This window comes from Acipenser ruthenus, chromosome 5, assembly GCF_902713425.1.
Source record: "Acipenser ruthenus chromosome 5, fAciRut3.2 maternal haplotype, whole genome shotgun sequence".
Taxonomy (NCBI): Eukaryota; Metazoa; Chordata; class Actinopteri; order Acipenseriformes; family Acipenseridae; genus Acipenser; species Acipenser ruthenus.
Window position 1 is genome coordinate 24,332,656 of NC_081193.1, and position 26,542 is coordinate 24,359,197.

At 37.4% G+C, this 26,542-nt stretch overlaps 1 protein-coding gene across 5 annotated transcripts in view; it reads left to right on the forward strand.

Moving 5' to 3' along the window:
* The window catches only part of LOC117403325 (spectrin beta chain, non-erythrocytic 1-like), a 62,753-nt gene that overhangs the window by 19,319 nt on the left and 16,892 nt on the right, over window positions 1-26,542 (forward strand). For all 5 annotated transcript variants that reach the window (XM_059023854.1, XM_059023855.1, XM_059023857.1 and 2 more), the window contains exons 4-21: window positions 1,109-1,255; window positions 2,270-2,470; window positions 3,874-3,957; window positions 4,382-4,500; window positions 5,237-5,351; window positions 5,954-6,031; window positions 6,930-7,045; window positions 9,717-9,879; window positions 14,379-14,524; window positions 15,120-15,213; window positions 15,792-15,941; window positions 17,543-17,692; window positions 18,017-18,273; window positions 20,094-20,208; window positions 21,667-21,879; window positions 22,320-22,472; window positions 24,295-24,512; window positions 26,196-26,379. In XM_059023854.1, coding sequence (XP_058879837.1) covers window positions 1,109-1,255; window positions 2,270-2,470; window positions 3,874-3,957; window positions 4,382-4,500; window positions 5,237-5,351; window positions 5,954-6,031; window positions 6,930-7,045; window positions 9,717-9,879; window positions 14,379-14,524; window positions 15,120-15,213; window positions 15,792-15,941; window positions 17,543-17,692; window positions 18,017-18,273; window positions 20,094-20,208; window positions 21,667-21,879; window positions 22,320-22,472; window positions 24,295-24,512; window positions 26,196-26,379 — 2,703 coding nt within the window. The remainder of the gene's footprint in view (window positions 1-1,108; window positions 1,256-2,269; window positions 2,471-3,873; window positions 3,958-4,381; window positions 4,501-5,236; window positions 5,352-5,953; window positions 6,032-6,929; window positions 7,046-9,716; window positions 9,880-14,378; window positions 14,525-15,119; window positions 15,214-15,791; window positions 15,942-17,542; window positions 17,693-18,016; window positions 18,274-20,093; window positions 20,209-21,666; window positions 21,880-22,319; window positions 22,473-24,294; window positions 24,513-26,195; window positions 26,380-26,542) is intronic.

The window sequence follows — 26,542 nt, forward strand, 5'->3', positions numbered from 1 at the left end:
CTGAAAGACTTAACCCTGAATTCAGAAGTGCTTTATAGAAAACTGTTTGTGCTTTATAGAAAAACATCATGTGTTTGCCAGACCTGCGCTCAGTCACAATTGCCGTTGAACCTTGGCACACATGCGTAATTGTAATTATATTTATAATTATACCATACAATTGATCCATTTCAGTTCAATTACGCATTTATTTGTCATCTGATCATTATTCTTGTATTTTCAACCACTTTTGGTGACCCCATTTATATAGTCTGTTTCTGTATTTGCACCTGTGATTATTGCTTGGTTATTTAGAATAAATAGAGTAACATGTTAATGTGTGTATTTGTTTGATTATTTTAGTGTAATTGTAATTATAATTGTAATTACTGCTGCATAATTGTAATTGAATGAAATTTCATGCCTATGCTTTACCTTTACACGTTGCTATATTTTTAGCATGATATCCCAGAGTGAACATTTACTGTAACATTCAAACAAACCTTCCATAGATAACGTAGGGGGACCTGAAAGCCACTAGCAAGTGAGAAAGTGGACCACAGCAGCATGGGCTGGTAACCATCTGTCAGTAACATATTAGTGCTGGTGTAACAGTGAAGACCTGATGTATAGGGTGTGTGCATTGAAGGGCCCTCTAATGGTGACAGGGTATATTGCAGGCCATAGGCTTATGTTACACAGCTGCTTTTATCAGTCATGCATAACAGAGGCAATAATGCGGTCACCAAAGGAAACCAAAGGAAAATTTCATTAGCCTCGTTTCCTTCTCTTTGGGGTTAGGATGCCGACGGACGTTAGGGTGTTTTTTCACCCGGATCCCATTGATTTTGGGTGAGAGTTGGTGGTCATCCCAAGTTAAAGCCAGCATTTGAAAGTGGCCTTTTCCTTTTTGCTTGTACTGTAATTATCCACTTTAAGCAAAAGTAAGGTACACACAGGTTTCCTATTAACTTGATTCTCAGACAAGGAAGTGATCTGATACCAAACCCAACTCCTTTCTGAGACATGCTATTTGGTCCATCTTCCTGTACCTAAAAGAAAATGTCTGGATTGTTTGTTTCAGTATGAAGCTTTGCACGTGTTCATATGTTTTATTATTTTCGTGCAGGCTGAGACATGGATTAAAGGAAAGCTGCAGGATTTGAAAGATGGATGTAGCATTCAGCGGTGCCCCCTGCAGGACTGGGAACAGGTATCACAAACCTTACAAAGAGACCTCAAAGACTTTGAGAACACCATGATACAGCTCAGCCAGGTAAGTCTGTGGTGCCCTTGTAAAACACCAAGACCATTTCACAAATATATACCACGTAGGACATCAGCAAAAACAATGTCTTATTTAAGAAAGACATATTCTTTTTATTAAATTCAAGAATGTCCATAATGTCCTATAGTCGTCATCATTAAAACATGGCTTCAAATAAAATGTTTTTACATATTTGTCTAATTGTTTAAGCCAGAAAATAAATTAAGGCTGGTTTTAACAGACCGTGATTAGCACTAATATTACTGTATTAGAATTGTTTCTAATCAAAGGCAAAATAGTCTTGAAAGTAACATTTTGTAATATAAGAAAACAGCATTTAAAATGAATTATTTATGAATACACTGTCATAAATACATACACTTTTATAGGTGCGTTTCATACTTATTACCTGGAATAGTATTGACGCATGACTACCAAGGCCTATCCTTTATTTACTGGTTCAGTACAGATCCAGACATGCCCATGGCACCAACATAAAACAAAAAATACATTTGAGCTGATTCTTTCAAATCCATGACGAATGGGATTAAAAAAAAAAAAAAAATATATATATATATATATATATATATATATATATATATATATATATATATAATGTTACATGAGTTCTTTAACGTTCAAATTCAAACCAGTGGAGGTGTGCCGATATCTGTAATCAGCATACACTTGAATCTGAATAAGAAGTGCTGGGCAGTATGCTGTAGTTTTAAAAATAGTCTCTTCCCACCCATTACATTCTTTTCTTTAACCTAGCATGTCATCAAATGTTTTTTTTTTCAAATTAAGTGCTGTAACCTGATCATCTTTCAAAACTTCAAACGAGAGACATACACAGCAAGATTTATGGAATTATTTAATGAATTAGAACTCCTTTTAACAGTAACATCTGGTATCGGTGTGAATGTTTTTAGTTCTATGCCGCATGAGAACATTCCTAAACATCAAGGTTGTTGGGAGCCACTGCTCTACTGTACTGTATGTTATTTCATTTCCTACTTGCAGATGGGAGAGCAACTTATGTTCAAACAGAACCCCACTTCTGACACAGTGAGGAAACAACTATGTCAACTCAAGGACCAATGGCAAACGTTAAAACAAACTGTGGCCAATCAGTCGAAAGCACTGGGCGGAGCCAGGAATCTTCAAGAATTCAACAGAAAAGTTGATAAGCTGGAAGCCTGGCTAAAAGAAAGGGTATCTGAAGTAAGAGTGGTGGTTATTTAGTTTGTGATTCACGTTGTTCACATTTTCCAATGAAATGTCTGTTTAAGGAACAAACGTAGAGTTATGGATTGAGGTCCCGTTGAACTATAGGTGATCAGATGCTTCTGCATTTATGCTCTGCTTACTCCTTTCCTGGAATGTACCCACAGTACCTGTTTTTTTTTTATGTTGCATGGACAAAAAGCTTTAATGTGCTGAGTCATAAAAACTTGTGTTGGATATCAAAGCAGAATCCTTCAGGAATGTTATGGTTTGTATCTCTTGCTGTGTCATACTTTATAACTCATAGTGTTATTTGTTTTTAATTAAATTAGTCTTGATCTTTTAGATGTCTGTCAAGAGATACAGTACATCATTTTCCCAGAATTGTCATCTAACCCATCTCATGGGAATCTGGACCAATTGACATGAGTACATAGGCAATGTAACGACTCATACATTTAGCAGACATGACTCACTGCCCTGTTAGCGTAAAGTGCTGTGCCAACTCTGCTGTTTCTAGCACGAACAGATGGTTGGAGGAAAAACTGTGCAATAGATAACCACACCCCCAAGACCACATGAACCTATTTTATGCATGCAATTTTCACTACAGTAAAGCAAGTCGTTAGGGTCACCCGAACAAAGCAGTCACCTGCTCTTAACAACCAGTAAAGCCCCAGAATGGATTTTCTTTTTTAAAAGGAAATGACCACTCGGCACCTGGCGTTCAGCTGATGTGGTGGTCATCTGGTTTGGATTTCATTCACATTTATATTTGATTTATATTTGTCTTTAGATCAAATTTGTCATTTGCAGTAAAACTTCATTCCTTAGCAAAAGTTCCTGAAGACATGAACATTTAGGTCATGGTGACCTTTTTTGCAAGGGTTCTGATCTCTGTTTGGTTGGGCTTTAATTTCAGAACTGCTTGCCCAAATGTTATAAACGTGTATGAATATTTGTTATCAGGCATTACTGCTCATACTGTGAATATTATGACCCAAGGTTGACCTACTTTCCACAGTACTGGCACCTTATCGGTTGAATTGCTGAAGACTATATATTAGGATCCGCTTTTGATGACTTTGCATGGATTCATTGTCATATTGGAGGAAACATACAATACAATAAATATGGATTGAAAAACCAAATAATAAATGATTAAAAAAAAATCATATTAAAGCAAATCAGGTATAAAATAGCTGATCCTAGTACCCCAACTGTATTGATTCTGTATGAAATTGTTCAGTGTAAAACCAAGATCATCAGTTTTGAAAATTTGTACTAATTCCACATTTAAAAATGGATGTAATATTTATATTAAATGAAGCAGTTGATTGTTCATATTTCTTTTTTTTTATCATACTGAGCACCTTACTTATGAAGGAACTATTTTGCAGGAAGAAAAGCAGTCGCTTGTGGTGCTTCTGGAGGAGAATATTGACAAACTTCAGCTTACGAGAAAAATACTGGATTTGAAACAGGTAGGACTTGTAAAGAGTGAGAAGGTTTCCATTAATATATAATCTCCCTGCATTGTTAAACACATTTCAGCCTCATTATATTGCAGCGTTTCCCTGCAAGGGCTGCAAGCAGGGTGCTGGTTACATCATCAAAGTCTTAGTTACGGTCAACTGTATTGATGAAAAAGTTTCCATCAGGTGTGTCCTTCCTCAGTTTACACCACCCTAAACAAAAAAAGTAATTTGTTTCATTAAAAGGAAATTGTGTATTATACAGTAAATGAGAAAAGTCTCTGCAAGAAGGAATTTATCCTCATTTATTCAAGTTAGCTGAAATTAAAAACTACTTTGAAGGTAGAAGTTTTCAAAGTACCCATAGACATGGAAGATGATACAAAACAACTGCTGTTTTATTTAAAAACGTCCCCCTATGCATGTTCTTAAGGATGAACAGCAGTACTGGACCCTCCATGCTGAGATTAACAGCCTGGCTCTCAGATTGGAGAAGCAGGGAAAGAACGAAGGGAAGAATATCTCAGCAAGAAGAAAGCACATCAATAAAATGTATGTATCAGAAGTCATTTGAGAGCAAATTACCGGTAACTACCCTTTTTCAAACCATTTCCACACGAGCTAGCTCACAATCCTTTCTATATTTTCAGAGACAATGGGATCTCTGTTTTGTTTTTTGTTTTTTTTGCTTCCATTTTCATATTTCTGGTTATGCATTGTTTTTGGTTTTGTTTCTTTCATTGAGAACGAATATGCCATCACTACTTGACAATGATGTCATTCGGAAACGTTGGAAGCATGTGCAGTTTATGAGTTTGGTTCAGTATAAAAGTTTCAGTTGATGCTGTGAGTGACCGGTCCACCTGCTAGCACAGTGACATCAGACAGAACTACCTCTCAGCAAAAAGCTGAAACAACTGCAAGAGCATTGCCTTCTGCATGGAAATCCATCATTTAATTGTACATTATTTTAATTGAATGAATACTTAATATAAATGTCGCTTTTACTTTTTTAACAAAATATGCGTGTGTGTACATGTGTTGTAGGCAAAACCGAATGAGTGTTTACTCAATTGCAAAACTATTTGCACCAGTTTTAAATGAACCTACCAGCTGTACTGGGTGCAGTTTTTTATTTAAATAAATTTACAAACAGCATTGGATCAGATGGTTACTAAATTTATGAATGTGTAAGCAAAAAGTACTTCCGCATTATTGTGGCATGTTAAGTGATATGTGACCTGATCATTCTCTGGATTTTACATAACTTTCAAACCCTCTTTTTCAGGTGGCTAAAAACCCAGACCCTCATCAAAGAATATCATGAAAACCTTCAGCTGGCTTTAGAGGCGTCTTCCTTTTGCCAACAGGCAGACAACATCATCATAGCTACTAATAACAAGGTAAAGTAACTACACACATATACAAAAGGAATATTGCATATGTATTTGATAGGATACAGTGAAAGTTGTGAAAGTTATCTATAGTCTGTTTACATATCCGACACATTGGTCTTGTATTACTTTGTATATCTGATCTTGTAAAAAAAGGAAAGTCATGTGACAAAATCTGCACATTGAAACCAGTTTGTAAAACTCATATCATCCCAATATCAAACTGGGGCTGCTGCGGGTTGCATCTTCAGCATACAATCAAATCTGCAACTGGATGTAACAAGGAAGTTGAAGATTAGCCTATATGTATCACAGTTTTATATTGCCAATTATAAATGTATTCCCCTACCTCCATAAAATATAAACCTTTTCAAATATCCCCTTCGGTCACAATTTTTTTATATTTTCAGATTGTGTGAACTCTATGGAGTTCGAGAAGTTGCCCTAGATTAAAAAACACATTATGCGTTATAAAATAGGTACATATATAGGAAACTTAACATGGCACAATTGTGCACATAGTGACTGAAGGGGTTAGCGAGAACAATGGAGACTATTAATGTATACATGTATGTTTTTCTAATGTATGTGTGTATGTATTTATTGTACAGAGGAAGAGCATCTGTGGTGCAAATGGACAAGAAAACAGCGGGGACAGAGAGATGAGAGACATTGCTAGTCAGATTATGGTGAGTGCAATACTTCACGCCTGTTGACTTGGTTTGGAAGTCTAGAAGTTAGAAGCTTGCTGCATGGTTCTACCCACCCACTGAGAACCCCACAGCTTACTTCACAAAGAAGAGTGCATCTTGCACAAGGAAGATAAATACTGGAAAATAAAAGTTTAAAACCATATAGGTTCTTCGGTATGGTATGCTGATGCGTGGAAATGATGGTTGTTTTTTGCAAGGCCCCTATGTTATTTTTAAATCTGTAACATTCTTGTGGATTTTGGTTCAGTTTTCCTGCTTTGGAATGCCATGTTTATCTGTACTTGCCAGGAAAGTGATGTAACAATTCCTTTGTAAACCCCCAACGCTGCATTTCCTGCGACCTGTTATTGGAAAAGCATCTTGTCTCAGAAAGAGGAAAGCAAGATTGGGAGTGTAGAGTGTGAGACATGGCCTGTCTAGAAAGAAGCAATAGTGAAACTGAAAGTATGAAAAAAAAAAACATATATTTGAAGACAAAACATCAAAAATCACCATTGCAAACAAGGTTAAAGATCTTTTTATGTTTATTATGTACACCTTTTTAAACCTACTGACTGTTTTTGTTTGTTTGTTTGTTTTACGTACAGTTTACATAAAAGGGCCAGAAATATAATTGAGAGATGCAAGGACAAATTGTGTGCGCATTCGTGAAGTTTAGTATTGGTTCAAGACACAACGTAATTGCTAAGAGCAGCAAAACGTGATCAGGGTTTGGTGGTTTGCAGCACAAGGCTCCAATAAATATGTAATATAAGTATTTTCCATCTTTTATAATATAGATGTTTGACTCAATGTTTAAGAGCATAAAGCATATCTTGTTCCAAGCCTATAAATGTATTCTAAACTAACTGAGTAATTTCCTTCTTCCTCCCAGATGTTGGATGTGACTGTTTCTCAGCTGTCAAACCTCCACCCGACCCTGGCAGAAAGAGTTACTCAGAAGCAGAGAGAGGTGAAGAACAGCTGGGCTCTCCTCCAGCAGACTGTCAGGTAATGAGACACACACACAGAGTAAGGCCTGGCAGTGCCCAGCTTAACCAGGGGCCTCCTGCTGTCACAGGGGTTCACACAATAGGCCAGACTGAATAAACTTCTGCTGCAATGCACAATACTGTTGCACTACTTTTATGAAAACTATAAAAAAAACAATTCTGTGTGCTTGAAGAACCCGGTAAATTATGTTATTTCTTTATTGTATTAACATGGATAAGAGACCAAAGAGATGGTTTAACATGTTGTTTTATAATTAGCCAGCTTCTCTCTTATGTTCTTAAAAAGACCTGGGCGTTGCAGTAGACTCGTCGCTGACAGCAGCCAGGCAGTGTGGAGAGGCAATGGAAGAAGCTGGCAGAATGATTGGCTGTATAGTGTTGTAGAGTACAAATCAGGGAAGGTTATGATGGGGTTATGATAAGGTTACATAATGCACTGATCTGATGAGAACGCACAAAATCCTGCATTCAATTCTGGTCCCTGCATTACAAAAAGAACATTGCTGCTCGACGAAGAGCAACTGATTCAAGAGCTATGAAGACTGAGGGAACTGAATCTGTTTAGCATAGAAGAGCGGTTAGGGAGACTTGACGTTTTTTAAATTCCTAAAAGTAGTCGATAAAATGAACCCTAGTCACTATTTCAAACACAACACTGAGACGTGTGTGTAGTCTACTGAATGGGATCCTTTAAGAGCCAACTAGACTCAGATCTGGCATCAGTCGTCTACTAGAAACTAGTCAAATGGCCTCTCCTATTCATAATTTTTCTTATGCTTTTATGTTCTTATTCAGTGTCAACACATGGTAAAAAGTAGATATTGCACTTTCCTCCAATCTTTATGTTGACTGCGGTATTCAATGGTAAAAGTGTTGTAGCTCATACTGGATACATGGTAGGTTTCATACTAACTAAATGCCTTGTTTAAACCCTTATAAATGTATAGTATACATACGGAATAGAAAGTATAAATAGAGGTTGCATACAGGTTAATCTGTTCGTTTATACAGGTTTCTTACAACTTTACATAGATGGCTGCATATACTGGTGCTCTTTTATGGTACATGTCAAGGAAATTGAGCCTGCCAGCAGGATTATTTTTCTGTTCTTAATATTAGTATTAACCTATGTAAATGGGATATGCTCCCATTATAAACACAACTGTAGCTAAACTAATAACAGTCAGTTAAGCCAATTTGAATATATTCCGAAATGTTGACAGTGTTATAAAAAGGGGTTGTATTCAAGCATAACTGAGATTTTACACACAACAAAAACAAACAGTTGCCAAGCAACCGGACCAAGAGTGGGAAGCCAGCTCTGAACAACTAGCTGCTATTTGTGAAATGAAATATTGTTGGACTGGCTTAATTAAACTCACTTCAGGGATTTCCTGAAACCATTCTCAGAATTCTCAGACCTTTTAACAGGATATATTTTGAACTCTGAGGTGAAGAGGGAAACAAAAAATATTTCTTTGTGAAGTAAAATAGGAAGTCTGCAATTTCTCAGACTCAAAACATGTCTGACCTACGTGACATAACGTCTTTTGCATACAACAACAGATCATGTGATGTGGAAAGCAGGGGAATGGCAGTGATGAGACTATACTAGTTATATTTTTAACAGGTATTTCTCCCCTCAAAAATGAATATGATTTTTAATTGTTTTTGTTTTTTTCACTAAAGTATAAAATCTGTAAATTGTTTTTAAATGTGCTACTTTTATAATCTCTGTACTGTGAAACAAAGTTTGATTGGGAGGACAAAAATGTCAATGCTCCTTTACTACTAGATTTCTATATGACAGTTATTATTATTTTATTATTATTATTATTATTATTTATTTCTTAGCAGACGCCCTTATCCAGGGCGACTTACAATCGTAAGCAAATACATTTCCAGTGTTACAATACAAGTTGAATTGAGAAACAGAAGAACTGATAACAATCTAAATATGAAAGCAACAGGACTATTTCAATTCCATTTGTAGCTATGTTTCCTTTTAGTTACCTTGACAATGCATGTCTGTTTATGACTGTGATAAAAACGTTGAATTTAGGGTTTTGATCAGTACAGTGCTGCCTTAATAGTTCACGCTGTCTTACACATAAACAGTGAAATATATATTGAGAACATTTTCCTTTTCTGCAAAAAAATTACACCCCCTTAGCTGCAGCCATTTCTATTTGAAGATAATATTTTTTAACTTTTAAGGAGTCTTTTCAGAAGCAGTGGTTAAAATTGGACATTAGTAAGTCTGGTAAATAATTATCTAAACTGAAACAAAAGAGAATTATACAAAACACACAAAATAGGATGTTAAACAAGCAAGGAAATACATTTTTCAAAAATGTAGGTGGTATAACGTATCCCTTTAGATGCATAGAAAGAACAAACAGATGTCTGTGCACTGTTTACATGTTCAATTCCTGTTTGCCAGTTGAAACCTGATTTATTATGAAGCAGCCTTTTGTGAACAGAGTTATCTTTGGACACTACAGAATGTTCCTGTTTTTCTGTAGGCTTGGCTTATTAATAAACATTTTTGTGGGTATCATATTTAGCTCATAATTAGAAGAAAGCATTTTTTGTTATGTTTTTTTATTCCAGCTATGATGTAAGCCTTAGATCATGTCTATATTTTGTAACTTTTCTACCCTCTGCAGGAATGAGAAGTCAGGTCTCCCGTTGCCATGTTCAGATTTCATGAGGGAAGTTGGCGACCCCTTGACCTCTATCCGGGAGCCACAGTGCAGCGTAGGAAAAGATTTGCAGAGGATCATGGGAAAAGAGGTTCAAGAAGAACAGAACCTGCTTAAAGCATGTGTGGTCAGTAGCTTGGCTTTTTATTGCAACAGTGCTACAGGTTTCCACATTTTGGTGAAATATGTTGGTTCAGAAATTCTGAAGCTTATATACTGTAGGTACTGCACTGTAGGGCTGTATGTGTTCACAGCTATTAATGTTGGCTTTCAATGCAGGGTATGTAACACTTAAAGGTGATATTTACACTGGCTGCAAAACACTTCATAACCTACAGTGTTTATACAGATTTCACATAATTCCAGTACAAATAACTTTTTATTCAAAGCAGAAAATCTAATATTTTTCTGATCATTGTAAAAACAATATAAGAAAGTAACCGAATAATACCAATAGTAATGGAGCGGTCAGAGTACATACTGCGGGGATAGTTTCTTCCCCAGCCTTCTCTACTAGTGGACATTTCTATCAGTCTGTTGTAATAGCTTAATCTAGTCAGTATAGTGTAGACGTGGCTGGACGGGCTCAACAACAAGAAGTCCTGTTTTGTGTGAAAAGCCTTTGACCCAATTGAGCAATGCTGTTTCACAACAATGGTGACACATAATTTGGAAACAACTCATGGCATTGAGCTTTTGTGCCGCCTTCCTGGTATTATTATTGTTATTTTTGTTTATGCATGTGCGGGGTGTGACAGGAAGGAGTGCAGCCATTGGGTCTCATCAGGTTGGTGGCATGAAGTAAACATGATGCTTTGCTATTTCGATTTTGGAGACTTCCCTAATGATATCCAGATGTTCCAAGCTGTATCCCAGATGGGCATTCTGTTACAGTGATAGTTCCTGGCTGACATCACCCCACAAGATCTTGTTTAAAGAATATATATATATATATATATATATATATATATATATATATATATATATATATATATATATATATATATATATTATCATAATTGAAGGGAGTATTTGTGCTCATGCATGGAAAGACTGGTGGCTATTTTTGTCCTTTGACAAAGCAGTCTAGTAGAATAAAGCAATAGCTTTTCACTTGGAAATCTGGGTTCAAATCCAGTCTGGGTGCAAAGAGAAATGAGTTTAAGCTGCTTTTATAAATCAATGTGTTTTTCTTTGAGATAGGTAAGCTTGTTCTTTTAAATACTTTGATAATGGTCAAAGTATCTGGCAACAGACAACATTTTCCTTTATCATTAGTTTAAGAATCTATACGCTAAACTGAATATATCTTCTAAAAAACTTGTTTTGAAGGAGGTATAAGGGAGAAGAGGGACACTAATGCCCTAAACTACAGGCAGTATTAGTTGCTAATTTTAAAATTACAACAGTGCTATCATGTATGTATGTTAATATACATTCTTTGTATAATTGAGTCATTATGGTTATTTAAGTCTTCAATTACAGCCTTTAGCACGAAAAGAAAACAGAAAAATCTGAGGTACCAGAATTGTAGTCTGCATATTATATGTGCTCCTTCCATTCCCTCTCCCATTAAACTTTGCATTTTACAGTGTTCAGTTATTTGAATCCAGCCTTTTTTAATGGGTGGTTGATCCGACTCAAGCACTTCATCACCAGATTGCCCAGTATTTTTGTAGCAGTCAGCAGAACTGCGAAAAGTGCTGTGACGTAATTCTTTGAGAATCATTTTGTTCAGTAATAATGCATACAGAATCTATCCGGGGGGGGGGGGGGGAGGGGATGGGGGGGGGTCGAATACCTGTTGTACTTTTCTTGTTCAAAAAATTTGAACACCTTGATGTGAAAGAGACGCAATGAAATACATTGCTCTGCTTAGATGACAGTGCCAGTACTGCTGGCATCATACTTACTAGTTAGACAGATAGTAATTCAAAGGTTATAGGCGTACTCTGTGTCTTTTATTTAGAGTTGCCACCTTTTCCACACCAGTCAGTCTAGCTCTATCAAAACTGCAGTATACTGGAATACAGTTTAACACAATACCACCAGATCTCGGTTCAAATCAATAATCATGCAGTATGCACAGTATTGTGCTCTTGATATTTCAAGCAATCAAACTTGCAAGCCAGAAAAATAGTAGCTATTTCATGGTAGGTTAGAGGCCAATCTTGTCTGAGACAAGTAGCTATGGTGATGAGTATCGCTGTAGTAAATCAATACAATTTCTGAAGCGACAATCCTGAATTATTTTACAGCCATTGTGTCATGGCAAATTTGCCCCCCCCCCCATAATAAATATTAACAAACGTTATTAATAGACATTAAACTATGGCACTATTGGTTGTGTGTCAGTAAAAAAGAAACAAAATGAGTCAAAATGTACTAAGATTTGGTTTGGGTTTTTCAATGTTACTAAAAGCTACCGCTAAATATGCAATGTTTATACATACACACACGCATATATGTGGTTTAATTACCATTATATATCGTAAATAACCCATATTTTACTTTAAAGGTTATGTATTTAATCACACGCTGATCAATGTAATGTAAAGCATTATTCAAATGCTGGGGGCGCAGTAGAATGTACAGATCAGTACTAAACAGTACATTCCTAATAAGATAGTGGAAATCCTTTACGCAACTAATCCTTATAACGGGATTTGCTACCTTGGTAGATTTTGACAGTTTTTGTATTGGCATTTATCAATTAGCACATTCACAAGGAAAAATGTCAGTTTTGTATTTCTACTTTTAATTTAAAAAACATTCAAATACATGTTTACTTAATGAAATGTGTCTGCTAAAACAGTATCTCATTTATAGCAACTAGTTATAGCATCAGGAAGCTGTGTGGTCCAGTGGTTAAAGAAAAGGGCTTGTAACCAGGAGGTCCCTGGTTCAAATCCCACCTCAGCCACTGACTCATTGTGTGACCCTGAGCAAGTCACTTAACCTCCTTGTGCTCCGTCTTTTGTCTTTCGTAGTTCATACACCCTAGTCTCTGCAAGTCACCTTGGATAAAGGCGTATGCTAAATAAACAAATAATAATAATAATCTACAGTGTCACTGCAGCAACTTGGAGAACAACAAAGGCCTTCTAAAAATGAGTTACAATATTCTCCATTCAAAATGACAGAGGCACTGCCATTACTTACTTTCAGATTAAGCACTTTACTATGGACAGTATGCAGGTTGGTAACATGGATTGAACCCAGGTCCCTGGCCACCATAAACAATATTTTTAACCTGTGAGCCACAGAAGCAGCTGTGCTAACTCAAGTAATCTTGTAACTGCAACTCAAGTGTTCACAAAGTGACTTGCCCAAGGTGGTATTGCTGGGCTGTAGCTGGTCTGGGATTTAGATCCTGGGACTCCTGGCTCTTATTCATTTGCTTCTGTTTGTATAAGCCCATTGGGGTTCGCAGTGCTGAGACATGCTAATGAATGGAAGTTATTGGAACAGAAAGACAGTTGCCTGAAACTGATTACAATTGGCTCAAGAAAAAAGTGGCTTGAATACAGGTCCAGTAATCACTAATTTAATGAAGCACACCTCCCTTTGTGATCCCCGCTTTGAGTGTCAAACGGCAGGTTGTTCCACATTAAACCTAAGCCACAGGGGAGGTTGTAGGTAACCGCCTGGCTATACCAGACACTGACACAGCAGAACGAGAGTCTGGAACTGGAAACACAATAAGAGATCTAATAGTTGCACAAGTTTAGAAATGCAGTTAAAAACTCTGGCTACCCTCTCAATTACATGAACCATAAAAAAGTGAAGCCCCAACGTCTGATTTCATTTGAATAAATTTAACCGTGAGGCAGAGTCAGGTATCACCCAACTCTGGTGCCAATGGAAATCATGCTGATTGCAAACTTGCAAAAACGCTACGGGTAGCCAAAAGGTCAAAACAAGCACTGCAGTATGTATTTACAAAAAACGTACTGGTTGAGTGTAACTATGACTGTTCTTCAGATACAGTATTCCACAGTCTACCTTAAATAATATGTAATTAAACCCAACTAATTTAGTGAACAAAAAATAATGCAACTGTTTTTGACTGGAAAGAACTTTAGTATGCCTGCACTCCAGTGACTGTATTCAACTGATTTAATAAAAATGGGTGTTAGTGGCTATTAATGAACCACAGAATGTGTGGAGGTGTTGTTAAATTCTCCATGCTCTTTATCCTACAAATAATTTTTACACAGTGGCTGTATACAGTACATTCCCCATTGGCCTCAGATATTGCACAGTGAAGATTCAGATGCTGCAATGTTTCTCAATAGTATATGGCACCATACAACTATGGACAGAAGGGTCATTTTTCTTTGGGGCCTTGGGGGCAGTACATACTGAGCCATTTGGATACTTGGATCAACTGGGGAGGTGGAGCACCCCCGGGCTTCAATAATGTACTGTGATATGTCATCACATAAAATATGCCAGTAAGTGATAATAACAATGGTCGCGTAATCAGTCTGCATCAAGGGGTTGTCTGTTCTTTTTACAGGGAGACGCTCAAATGAAATGAAAAGGGCATCTGAAAGCATTCATTATTTTAATTAACTATAATATATCCTCTTATGAAGTATCCTTCTTCTTTTCATTTTATAGAGTGCGAGAGAGCCTGGGAGTAATAGGAAGTTAGCTAAAAGCCAAGACGAGGAACAGGGGTCAAAGAGCAGCCCCCTTATAGGAACAGGAAGCAGCCCCAGGGAGACAGATGATGTCATTGGCTGGCGCCAGACAGATGGGGAAAGGTATTCATTTGGTGGTTAAGCTGAACAGTGCTTTCTCAGATCAGAGCGATTCTGTAAAACCCAACTATCCCACTTAAATTAAACCAAACGCATATTCCTCTCTTTGAATGAGTAAATGGTTGTTTTTTAAAGTTTATTTCTGTGAAAATAGAGTTTGAAGCATAAACAATCATGTATTTTCTCAACTGTTGATTTTCCAGTCTGTTATGTAATGCATCTGCCACAACAAATAATATAGTAACAATAAGGCAGCCATTTCACATACTTGACAACAGAGACAAGACCTACATTTGTGCCGCTTTTAGCGTAAAATAATAAGTGCACACAAAATTGTGGAGGGCCATGTTACCCACTAGGTCACAGATACTATACCTGTGTAAATAGAACATCTCAAAGGTACAGTACTTCAGGCTCAGATTTGTGAACTAGCCTGGAATGCTCAGTAAATGTAGAATCCCAAGTACTAATGCTAACACAAGGATCTTCTTCCAAACAACATACATAGAATACCAATGTGATTTGTCTTTCGACACTAGTGTCCTCTATGTTCTGGGAATGCATAAGCACACATGTATTTTTGTATCATGTTTTGCAGCAGAAGGAAAAAACCTGAAGCAAAAGCCAGTTTGCAGCATAGATACCCGCAACTGCAGGTCCAGTTGCAGAAGTTCACTGTTTCAGCAGACAAGGTACTTATGCTGTTTAGTTTTTGTAAACATGCATGCTCTGAATAAGCATATACAATGTATTTATCTATTACTATACTGTTTATATTTTTACATAGTTAAGTAAAACCATAGAAAGGAAAATAAATGTCAGCACCATAAATAGAGCTCAGACAAGTATTAGGATCATAACAAGTTCAATTTCAGTCATGGAACCATATTAGGATCATAAGAAGTTAAATTTCAGTCATGGAACCATCCATCACATATCTTTAAATATGTTGTGAATTTAAATAATGGATTACTAAATCTTTTACCCATGTAGCTGTTGAATAACAGCTTTATTTAGGGAAACAAACTTTATTTTCTTAGAGTCAGATACCTGTCAAACAAATGAATAATTCAGAAGAACTGCTGAAATTAGATTTTACTTCGAGCTCTTGGCCTGAAACTTTTCTGACTTGGATTCATAATGAACTCAAGTGGAACACCAGCAGTTACAGCTAATTGATATGAATTTCGACCATCTTGTCAAAATGTAGCGTGTAACATATATCAGAGACTTCATCAACAGAATTCATCTCTGCTGCTTTGCCCTGCAGACCCTACTGTGGCTAAAGGACAATGTTGCCATGGCCACTCAGATCTGCTGTGCAGAGAACTACCAGAGCTTTGAGGCAGCAAAGAGGTGCCAGGCAGCCCTGGAAGATGAAATCTTATCAAACCGGACCAGGATTGAAGTGGTCAAGAAGGTACGTGCAGACCAAGCAATACCAATAGAGACCATAAGAACATAAGAAAGTTTACATCCCAGAGTGTCAGCTTCAACACTGGGGAGTTGGTTCCAGAACCTCACAATTCTCTGTGTAAAAAAGTGCCTCCTATTTTCTGTTCTGAATGCCCCTTTATTCTATCTCCATTTGTGACCCCTGGTCCTTGTTTCTTTTTTCAAGTTGAAAAAGTCCCCTGGGTCGACAATACCTTTTAGAATTTGGAATGCTTGATGTAGTCTTCTTTGTTCAAGACTGAATAGATTCAATTCTTTCAGCCTGTCTGCATACGACATGCCTTTTAAACCCAGGATAATTCTGGTTGCACTCTTTCTAGAACAGTAATATCCTTTTTGTAACAAGGTGACCAGAACTGAACACAATATTCTAGATGAGGTCTTACTAATGCATTGTAAAGTTTTAACATTACTTTCCTTCATTTAAATTCAGCACTTTTCACAATAAATCTGAGCATCTTGTTGGCCTTTTTTTATAGCCTCCCCACATTGTCTAGATGAAGACATTTCTGAGTCAACATAAACTCCTAGGTCTTTTTCATAGATTCATTCTTCAATTGCATCTCCCATATGATTTATAATGCACATTTTTGAGAGCAAGCACATTACTGAGTGAAAATGAGAGTTGCCACTGGACAAATCCTTAATTCAATCCATGGTGTGCTTGCATAAAGATTGAATGGTGCTGTAAAAGTGATATCAAACTGGAGGTAATAAATTCACTTGCAATCTGGTCAATATTAGTTTAACATTTAAAGCTGTTAAACACAAAATCATGATCGTAGCTTAAATTATAACTTGGTGTTTACTTCATATGAATTCCATATGCACTAAATAATTGAACTGGAAGTAATGTGCTAGCTCCCATGTTATTAATGGAAACCTAAAATAAAGCTGTTACTTGATTTTTATTACCATTGCGTATTCTTCTTTATATGCGTGCTGTGGTAATAATTACTGTCTAGTTATAGTGATTACCACAAAGAGTTTTCTCGCTAGTAACCACGACATAATACAGAATTGTTATGCTGTCAGAATCATTCTAACTTAATTTTAAATAGACCCAGACACAAGATTTAAAGTGTTTTCAGCACTTGCGTGCCAATTTTATTATTTACAGAAATAAAAGATGATAAACAAAACACTATACACTATAAAACAAAAACCTAACTCACACATGGAGTACTTGCTAATACTTTCTTTCTTTCAGTCCCTAAACTACTATCGGACGGCTAAGCCGTTTACCGATTTAAAACGAAACAGAGTTATTTTCTTCACACACAAACGAAAAGGTTTTCACCAGACCTTTGGAGACCACACAGGTCTTGTTGCACTGACAGCCTCTCCTTTCACACAGACTGGAGACTGCCTGAACAAACATTTCTGATCTCCTATATACCTGCCTGCTAATCACAGGCAAACGTTTATGATTACAGATTGGAGCCAGGTGATGTCTCTCCTGTGGCATTCTCGGGGATGTAGTTCTTTAGCCCCTCTTCAACTACATATTTCTCTTCCTCCCCCTAGTCTATCATACTATGTGTAATTTTTTTTAATTTTGCACAGGAGGGAAGGAGTCTGGTTCGAGCCCAACATCCAGGAAGTACTAAGATTGAAGAGTTTCTGAGACAGCTGGAAGTCCTGTGGGAGGAACTCAAGACGAGGCACCAGAAGAACGATGCTGTTCTCCGGGAATTAGAGAAGACGAACTTACAGGTATGACTTTCTAACAGTCCACTATGCATTTTGTATCTTTTCTCAATCTTCACATCATTTTCAGTTTATATTTCCTGACTATTAAATTGAAGGTTTACAAATGTAGCATTTCTCTCTAGTAGTTTTTCACCACAGGCTAATGATAATACTGTTTCTGCACTTGTGGATATTTTGTAATAAAGTCACTAAAATATTTTCTGAGCAAGACTGAGCAAGGTAGAAATTCTGTGAAGAGGCCAGTATATAAATGACCTCCTATTAAAGTAGACACCACAAGGATCAATACAGTCATTTATGATTTCATTTTTATTTATATCTGTACAGGCTATGAAAGTTCTGAAGGACTTGAATGACATGGAGGAATGGCTGAAAACAGTGGAGTCGTCCATCTCGCTGTGCGCGCTGAGCGGAGACCCCGAGTCGATGAACGCAGCCGAGAGGGAGAGCAGTCTGTTAGAAAACGAAGTCGCTTCCCGGGGGCTGGAGCTCCGAGCACTGCGTCAGGAAGTGGAGAAGCTGAGGAGCAGGCGGCACTTCCACACGGATGAACTTCCATCCAAAATGGAGGAGGTGGAGGACAAGTAAGTAATCCACTAAGCACCAGATCAACTGCATCTTGTTTTCAAGAGATGTCGAGTCTGCCTTTGTTAGGGGTTAGGGACTTGACCAGTTAAAGTTTTGATGCTACAGACACCATGACTTTGGTTTAGCATCTCATAGATCAGGGGCATCTGTTGAGTTCCAGTTCAGAGGGAAGATTCAGACTTTTATCACCATCTGGATACATTCAGTACCTTTGCTGGTATTGCTACAGAACCTTGCTGTATACATAAATACCCACTAAACCCTGTTTACCTTGAAAATAGTTACAACAATAAGACAGGGTCATGCAAAGAAGTACCATTAAGCAAGGAGGTAATAAAATAAATCTTTTGGATCGTATTAAAAATGTTTTGAATCTACAACATGGCACTTGAAAAATCACTCGTAACAAAAGGATCTTTAATACCGAGCAGTGATAATGTTGTTAATGTTTCTAAGTGGTAAGAAAATAGATTGGTTATCACTCCTTTTAAGTCAAGCACTTTTGCACATGTTGCTGGACTTCCTGTCTGCCCGCGGGACAGAAGGATGCACTGAGGAAATGATTCTGAAACCTCAGGCTTTACACAAAACAAAAAATCTGTTCACTTCATTTGAATTACCATAATTGACTGAAATGACCTTTATTATTCCTCCTACGAACATACACAGTGTTCAATGGCATCAGTGCTCCAGATCTGATATATTTAGGAGTACAGGCCTGGTCTGGAGGGATAGATTTACTCCTTGCAAGTACCAGCTGTGTGGGATTCCTTGTAAAACTATATGATGTGGGCAGCTTTATTGGACGCACCTAGGTTTCTAAATACAGAGCTGACTCTCGAAGTACAGGAGCCTACCAAGGAAAATACAGCAATGGAAATAGTCAGAATGTTTCTCATCTCTAAAACACACAGTAACACATAGAATGCAGACCAAATGTAATGTACCTATACCACCAAATCTATCAAAGATCAGAGTGTGTTACCTAGAAAAAACCTCATGTATTTTACGTTCTGAATGGAAAATTATTCAAAAATCTTTTCTGAATGGGTTTTGTATTTTTTTCTGGTTTTATTTTCAAGCCAGATACTTTTGAGAGGATGGTATTCACAATGCAGCCTTTGAAACTTTCCTCAATTTCAGCTTGATATGCATCCTGTAGCTAATTGCCAAATCTTGGTTTTCCATCTAATTTTGGAAATTCAGAATCATAATGTATGTCAATGTATGAGCTCTTAAACGTGTACACATACACAGCATGTATTCTGTCAACAACAGCTGTTGGAACACTGGAATCGATTCCATTATTATGTGCATCGACTCAAAGATGACCACACTAAAAAATGATTAAAGCCAAATTTGTTGGAACAGTTGTATTCATTGCATTGTATTGTTCAGGTCCCTGTCATTAGTTATTATTATTATTATTCATTTCTTAGCAGACGCCCTTATCCAGGGCGACTTACAATTGTTACAAGATATCACATTATACATTATTTCACATTATACAGTTATCACATTATTTTTACATACAATTACCCATTTATACAGTTGGGTTTTTACTGGAGCAATCTAGGTAAAGTACCTTGCTCAAGGGTACAACAGCAGTGTCCCCCACTGGGGATTGAACCCACGACCCTCCGGTCAAGAGTCCAGTGCCCTAACCACTACTCCACACTGCTGCCCCTATAATGTGTCACATTATACACATATGACAACTGATACGAGATTGAGAGGGGATTCAGAGGTCAGCCCATTAGACCATTCCCATTTGAACGGTTTTTTTTGTTTGTTTGTTTGTTTTTTTTAACGACAGGTACCACTGTGTGCAGAACATGCTGAAGCAGCAGACCTCCGAACTGCAGGACACACGCATGCTGACAGAGTTCCTAGAGAAGGTGGAGATGGAAGAGAACCAGGTCAAAAAGAGGGTGAGTCACATGAGCAACATTGGGGCAGGTAAGAGTAACAAAGCAGCCTTTAATTTGTGGCATAATTCTGCCCACCGCCTTCTTTGCATCTGTATCTCCCTTCCTGGGGGACAATGGTCCTCCATCACCTGGCCTTGGTTAACCTCTGACCAATCATGGAGGTCACTCCTTAACTGAGGATGGTTCCTGCCAGGACACAAGCGAGATCTTAGGCTAAACTGACCAAATATTCCATGCTACCACAACATATGTATTGTTGCTATTTTCTAATGTTTTTCACATTTGAGCCATTATAGGTATCACATCTAATCAACACTGACAGTATAGAAGTCCAGGCTACAGAGTCACTTCAAAGTCCTATTATAAATATTCAATTCAAGACTACTAGAAGATCTTTTTCTGGTGTTTTTTGCATCTCTAGTCTCTGACTGTTGAAAACATGCATCCTCTGTAGACTTATGTTTTTGCAATGATGACTGCACTGGTGCGGCTGGTGAATAATTTTGTTTACCCTTTAAGAATACAGTACAAAAAAAGACCACAAAAGGACTCGTCTTTTGGTTTGATGAGCAACTAAAACTGGTGATAGATGATCTTACTGGTTTGAATCACAGCTTCTAGAAACCAACAGTAATTTAATCACAGTTTGATTTGTGTTCAGAATGTTTTATTTATTTTATTTTGATATTCCGCAGCATGACGATGCCAGGAAACTATGCTTCCAAGCCACTGTAGTGAAACACACATTTTTTTGTTTGTTTGTTTTTTCAGCAGTGCTGACATTGCGCCATGGATTCTAAGAAAGATGCTAATTAATTAAAGAGTTTAAGCCCATCTGCTAATGGTGACCAGCAAGAGTTTTTAAAGACATAAATATACACAGAAATTTGACTAACCAAACCATATTAACGTAGGAAAAGGCCAAGAAAAGCATGTGACCCTTAAGAGTGGACAAATAGCTTTTTTAAGGCTTGTACGAAGGTGTCTAAGGTGGAGATTCAATGAAAAATACAGCATCTGGGTTTCAAGCTAAGTTTCCAGTGGCACTCACAGTATATATTTCAATTTAGGGGCTTCTAGAAGTCTTTTCACTTGGGTCCTCACATGGTTGTGAGGACCCAAGTTGGATTGAAAGTTGGATTGAACAGCACCATAAATAAAGCTGGTTATGATATGGTGCAGTATTTTTTTAAATCCACCTCCAAGAATGGAAACACCATGCACATTCCCTACTTGACTTGCATTGTGTTTTTCTGTTTATGGATACATAGTAGTTACAGAATACATGCAAATCCTACAGCAGTATTTACAAATAACACCCATACCTGTACAGTATTGGTGTACCCATAGAGCAGACAGAACATTGTTCAATGTAGATGAAAGCTACTATTGTATAATTGTGTAATTCTTTATTCTAAATGAACAGTTCTAAAATAGTAACACAGTGCATTTTTGCAGCCCCTTCACAGTGAGCTGGGCTGTCATGGGTCTTCCCTGTTGGTCCTGGCTGACGCAGGGCAGCAGCTGATCGACAGCGGGCGCTTCGACTCGGATGACATCGCTGACCCCCTGGAAGAGCTCCGGGAGGCTGTGGAGATGCTGAATGACACCGTGCGGGAGCGGGGCAGGTCTCTGACCGAAGACCATGAATTGGAAGAGCAGCTCAGGCGGGTAGGAGACGCGGTTTGTTGACCGTCCTGTCTTTAAAATGAACTCTGACCTGACAAACAATTTGAAAGTGGAACGCAACATTTTTGGGCCCAGTTTGTAGATAGCATGTGTTATATTTACAGGCTCTTACCTTTTTTTATTTCCCCTGAAACATTATTCTGCACACTTGCTCAAAAGCTTAATAAATCAAGCCCATCGGGAGCCTGTTCTTGAAAAAATCCTAGTGGCCTCAGTGTTCCTACATATCCTAATGCATCCTACTCTCTGGCAGACACTGCCTTTAAAAAAAAAGTCTTAGCGTGCTTTATATTTTTTTATAAACACATCTTTCAAAGAGGTACAAGTCACTAAAAATAACTGAAAATAATAAATAAAAAAATAAAAAAAAACAATAGGGAAAGTGCACCTTTCTGAAAACCTGCAGTCTTCTTCTCTCTCAGCATTCAAACATCACAGCTAGGATTAGCCAGATGCTGTCCAAGAGTGTGGAGCTAAGCATTGAGATCCACGAGATGGAGACCGACATGGCAGTGAAGTGTGAACCTGACATGTGCAGACTGGAAAACTTAAACAACCAACAGGAAGACATGGAGGTGAGTAACACTAATTGGATACCTGACTATGTATCAATATAGATTTTCCTTTTTTAATTGATGCATGGTTACTATACGAACCGCAAATTGAAAAACATAGCTAGCAAGAAATCTGATTAAACACACTGCACACTTTCTTCCAGTGTCCTTCTTATTCAGTAGAACAATGCTACCGAACAATGCTGCAGGGCTATAGCCTTCAGTTTCCAGAGCCTTATGTGACACACAAGTCAGTACTACTTAACACAATGGCATCTATTGGAGTTTATACTAACAGTGTTTGTAAGAGTGGGAGCTCTGGCCCTCAGGTTATAAACTAGGCTTTATTTTTTTCTCAGTAGAAAATGGCATACTGTCGCTGCACTTTCACAATTAAACATAATAAATATTTATTAAAGCAGAAAAAAAAATATCCTTGTCAGATTCAAAATCAACCATATTTCTTTAGTTACTATATAACAAATGTTCTCAAATACTGACTAGAACAACAGTAAATGCAAAATTACAAAATATTTCATTTTTATGTCCACCATTTAAAGACATATACATAGATTTTAAAAAATTCTAAATGAGACAACCTTTATAAAAGTTGGCCATGATATTTTTGTAGTTTTCCCATGCTTTTCCTGTGGTTATACTATGCATTTAACACAGTTTACCCTAGTTTGTCTTGTCAATTAATATGCTTTACCATAGCTTACTATTCTTTACAATGCTTACCTATGCTTTACCATGCTTTCACTATGGTTTATTACACTTTTATAAGGAAGGTAGCGCATCAGTAAAGCAAACGTTTGCTTTTTTTTGTGCTAATAAAATCTGTATATTTACAGAAATGGGGATTTTCACAGTGAACTGCATATTACATGGCATGGAGTGACATTTCAGAGAAATTGTGTAATCCGTGATAACTGTGAAAAAAATCCAGCCTTAGTTATAAATCAAATCCATTGGTCCTGTCCCCCGAGTTTCCGTTGACTCGAGAGGATGGAGTGACGAGCTTGTCTGAACAGGTTGGATACAGACATAAAACAAAGTAGAATTTGTTACGTTACTGTAGTTGGTAGTATACTGTAAGGTGTCATGCCAAACACAGTGCTACAGCCTATTTTGCTGCACTTCCTCACTGTTTTTACGTGAGGTTGCTTAACGTGTAGAATTGTATTATTGTACACATACAGTATGGGTATGGTCAGCTTTTAAAGGTTCACCTCATTCATAAATAATAAAATGAAATAAAAATGGAAGAAGTGGAACTGAACTGGTCCATCTTTTGAGAAATATTTCCTTTGTATTTTAAAACATCAAGCGCAGTTTTTATGGTGTGCTTTTCTTTTTTGATGTTGTAAACTGACAACATTGTGAATACTTTTTATTATTCACAAGGGACTGGCTTTTTTCTTGTGGAGTGGAGTAGGGGATTGCTTCATGACTCACATTTGGACCAACATTATGTTTATCACATGCACACACAGCTGTCTGGATGCGATACCATTAAAGAAAAAATGACCCAATCTTACCTCTAAAAATAGCAACAGAGTCATAAAACAACTATCCAATGTTCTGTACATCCGAAGGTTATTGTACTTGAAAATGCTATTCATTTTTTTTCTTTAAAAACTGTCAACAGGCAAATAAAAGAAAGCCCAGAAATATTTAAAGCATTTTTACCAGTTATAGGCCAAGGCCAGTTATACTCAGTGGGCCATTACCGGAGACAAATCAGGAAATATGCAAAACCTTTTGGAGAAGGAGGGGGTGCTGGCCCAGTGTCTTCTTTTAATTTAAAATAATTAAACGTTGCTTCCATTGTGCTCTTTAGATTGACTTTGAAGTCATCAGAGAGGAGGTGGATGAGATGGAAAAGCAGGCTGCTCGCTTACAGGTTCTATGTCCAGAGAGAGCGCAGATCCTTGGGGAGGAGGTGCAAGCAACACTGCAAACCTGGGAAGAGATGGGCAAGTGCATTGCAGAGAACAGCGCCAGGCTTTCCCAGGCCCTGCAGCTGCAGGATTTCTTCAGAAATTACCTGGCGATGATGTAAGTGACAGCCTAGAGGATTGGTGTACTGTTTTTTTGGGCTGAGGCCCAACATCATGATGTAATTTTGCCATAAATCTGAGACAGACATTGACCTGCCCTATTATAGCTGGTTATGTTCACATAAAGAGTGACATAAAATAATGAGCCTGTTATAATTTAGTGTGTCATCCAACTTAAAAAATATATATATATATTACCTCATTGTACTTAAGTTTCAGCTTACATTTGTAAGCTACTGAGTGAAACAAACATAAACATGTTCCCTCAAAAACACACAATTTACCTCACCCCTACCCACACCCTGAATATACAAGTTTATTTCATTTTCCTCTACACTTGAAAAAATGTTTATATTTTTTGTATCCCTGTTGAAATTTCTTATAGTTTTCAAAGATTTGATTTGAATTTGTTGTAAGAAAAATAAAAGATTGTGTTGGATGGGCTGTGTTGATTTGTTTCCCTCTGGTTCTTTAGTCAGGAAGCAAGTACCTGAGCCATTGACAAAGCTCCAAACAATGACAGTCAGACCAGAGGAGGGCTTTTGACAGACAACAAAGGCCTAAGAACAAGTCTGCATATTAAAAAGTTATTGAGCTTGATTAGCTAGATAGTAAGAGAATAATTTCTGAGGAAACATGAAATACGAAGCAAAACAATTTACGTAAAACTCGAAAAAAGCTAAAAAATAAGCACCGGAAATTAAATTGATACAAACCAAAAAGTCCTAACTATAACTTAACGTTTTATGAACCAAATAAATCTGCATTTGGTGAATGTTTTGATTCTGTATTAAGAGCACATGCTGATTTTACTGAAGGTTTCACGTGGATGCTCTATGTAAAACAAATGTGTTGAAATTGAGAAAGCTAGGCAGTCCCCAAGCAGTCACAAGAAATCCATAGCAAAACCAATGCAGTATTTTCCACAACTTCCACAAGGTTACTTAATATAATGGGAGTCAATGGGGACAAGACCCTGATAATATCATTTTGGTTATTATCACTCTCTCCTTAATATCAATCACATTTATCAATCATACAACTGATTTTCACCCCACCTTGGGGAAATAAAAGCAAGTGTGTATGTTTAAGTTTGCTGTATGTACGTTTGTAAAATATAGCAAACAAACCTAGTTGAATCTACATTTGAATCCAGTAGAAACAAAACAAAACAAAAAAATGCTGGGGAATTCTGCAAATTTCCCTTTTCACAGCATAAATACAAATACAGTGTTGCATATTGAATTGAGTGGCCCTCTTATAAAATAAATACAATCAAATAACCTCTCTGCTATCTTATGAAAAAATTGGTCTGATTTTAGGGCTGGATTATATTTACTTTTTAATTGGGAAGGTCAATCAGAACTAAGATGGTTTAATAAAATCTTTCTAAATATTCTTCCACAATTGCCGTTAGCTAAAAATGTTGAATTGACCAAAGAAGCTAGGTACACACTACACTCATTAAATTGGGATGTGCATTGTTGTGTTGCAACTAAATCATATTTCAAGTTCTCAGCTCAAGCAACTATCCATGTCCATTTCCTTGCGGACTCCTGTGATAGCTAGCAGCCTTTCAAGCACCTTGGTCCTCAACAGTTTCTCAGGTGTAGACTCAGCTTTGGTCTCAGCTTGGATAAGTGCCCAAACATCTTCGGTGTCTCACCTCAATTCCTCACAGCTCATGGACGGAGGACACGCGCACCTGTATCTTCTCTGAGAGTCCAGTGAACCCTGGGAAAGGTGGAAGGCTTCCAGAGACAGAAGAGCTAGATACAAAGATCGAGCAGAAGTTTCAGGAGTTTGAAGAACTGGCAACAGCTGGACAGAAGCTAATAGATGAAGAACATCATTTAACAGAAATGGTAAGTTGGAGCTGTCAAAACAGAACAGCAATGTCAGACTGTTAAACTCCATCTCCATTCTTCAGATGAATTGTACGGTGCCCATGACACCCCACCATTGCTGTTAGATACCATCTGAACATCCTATATCTTATATCATTGAAAGCATGTTGATGAAACCTGA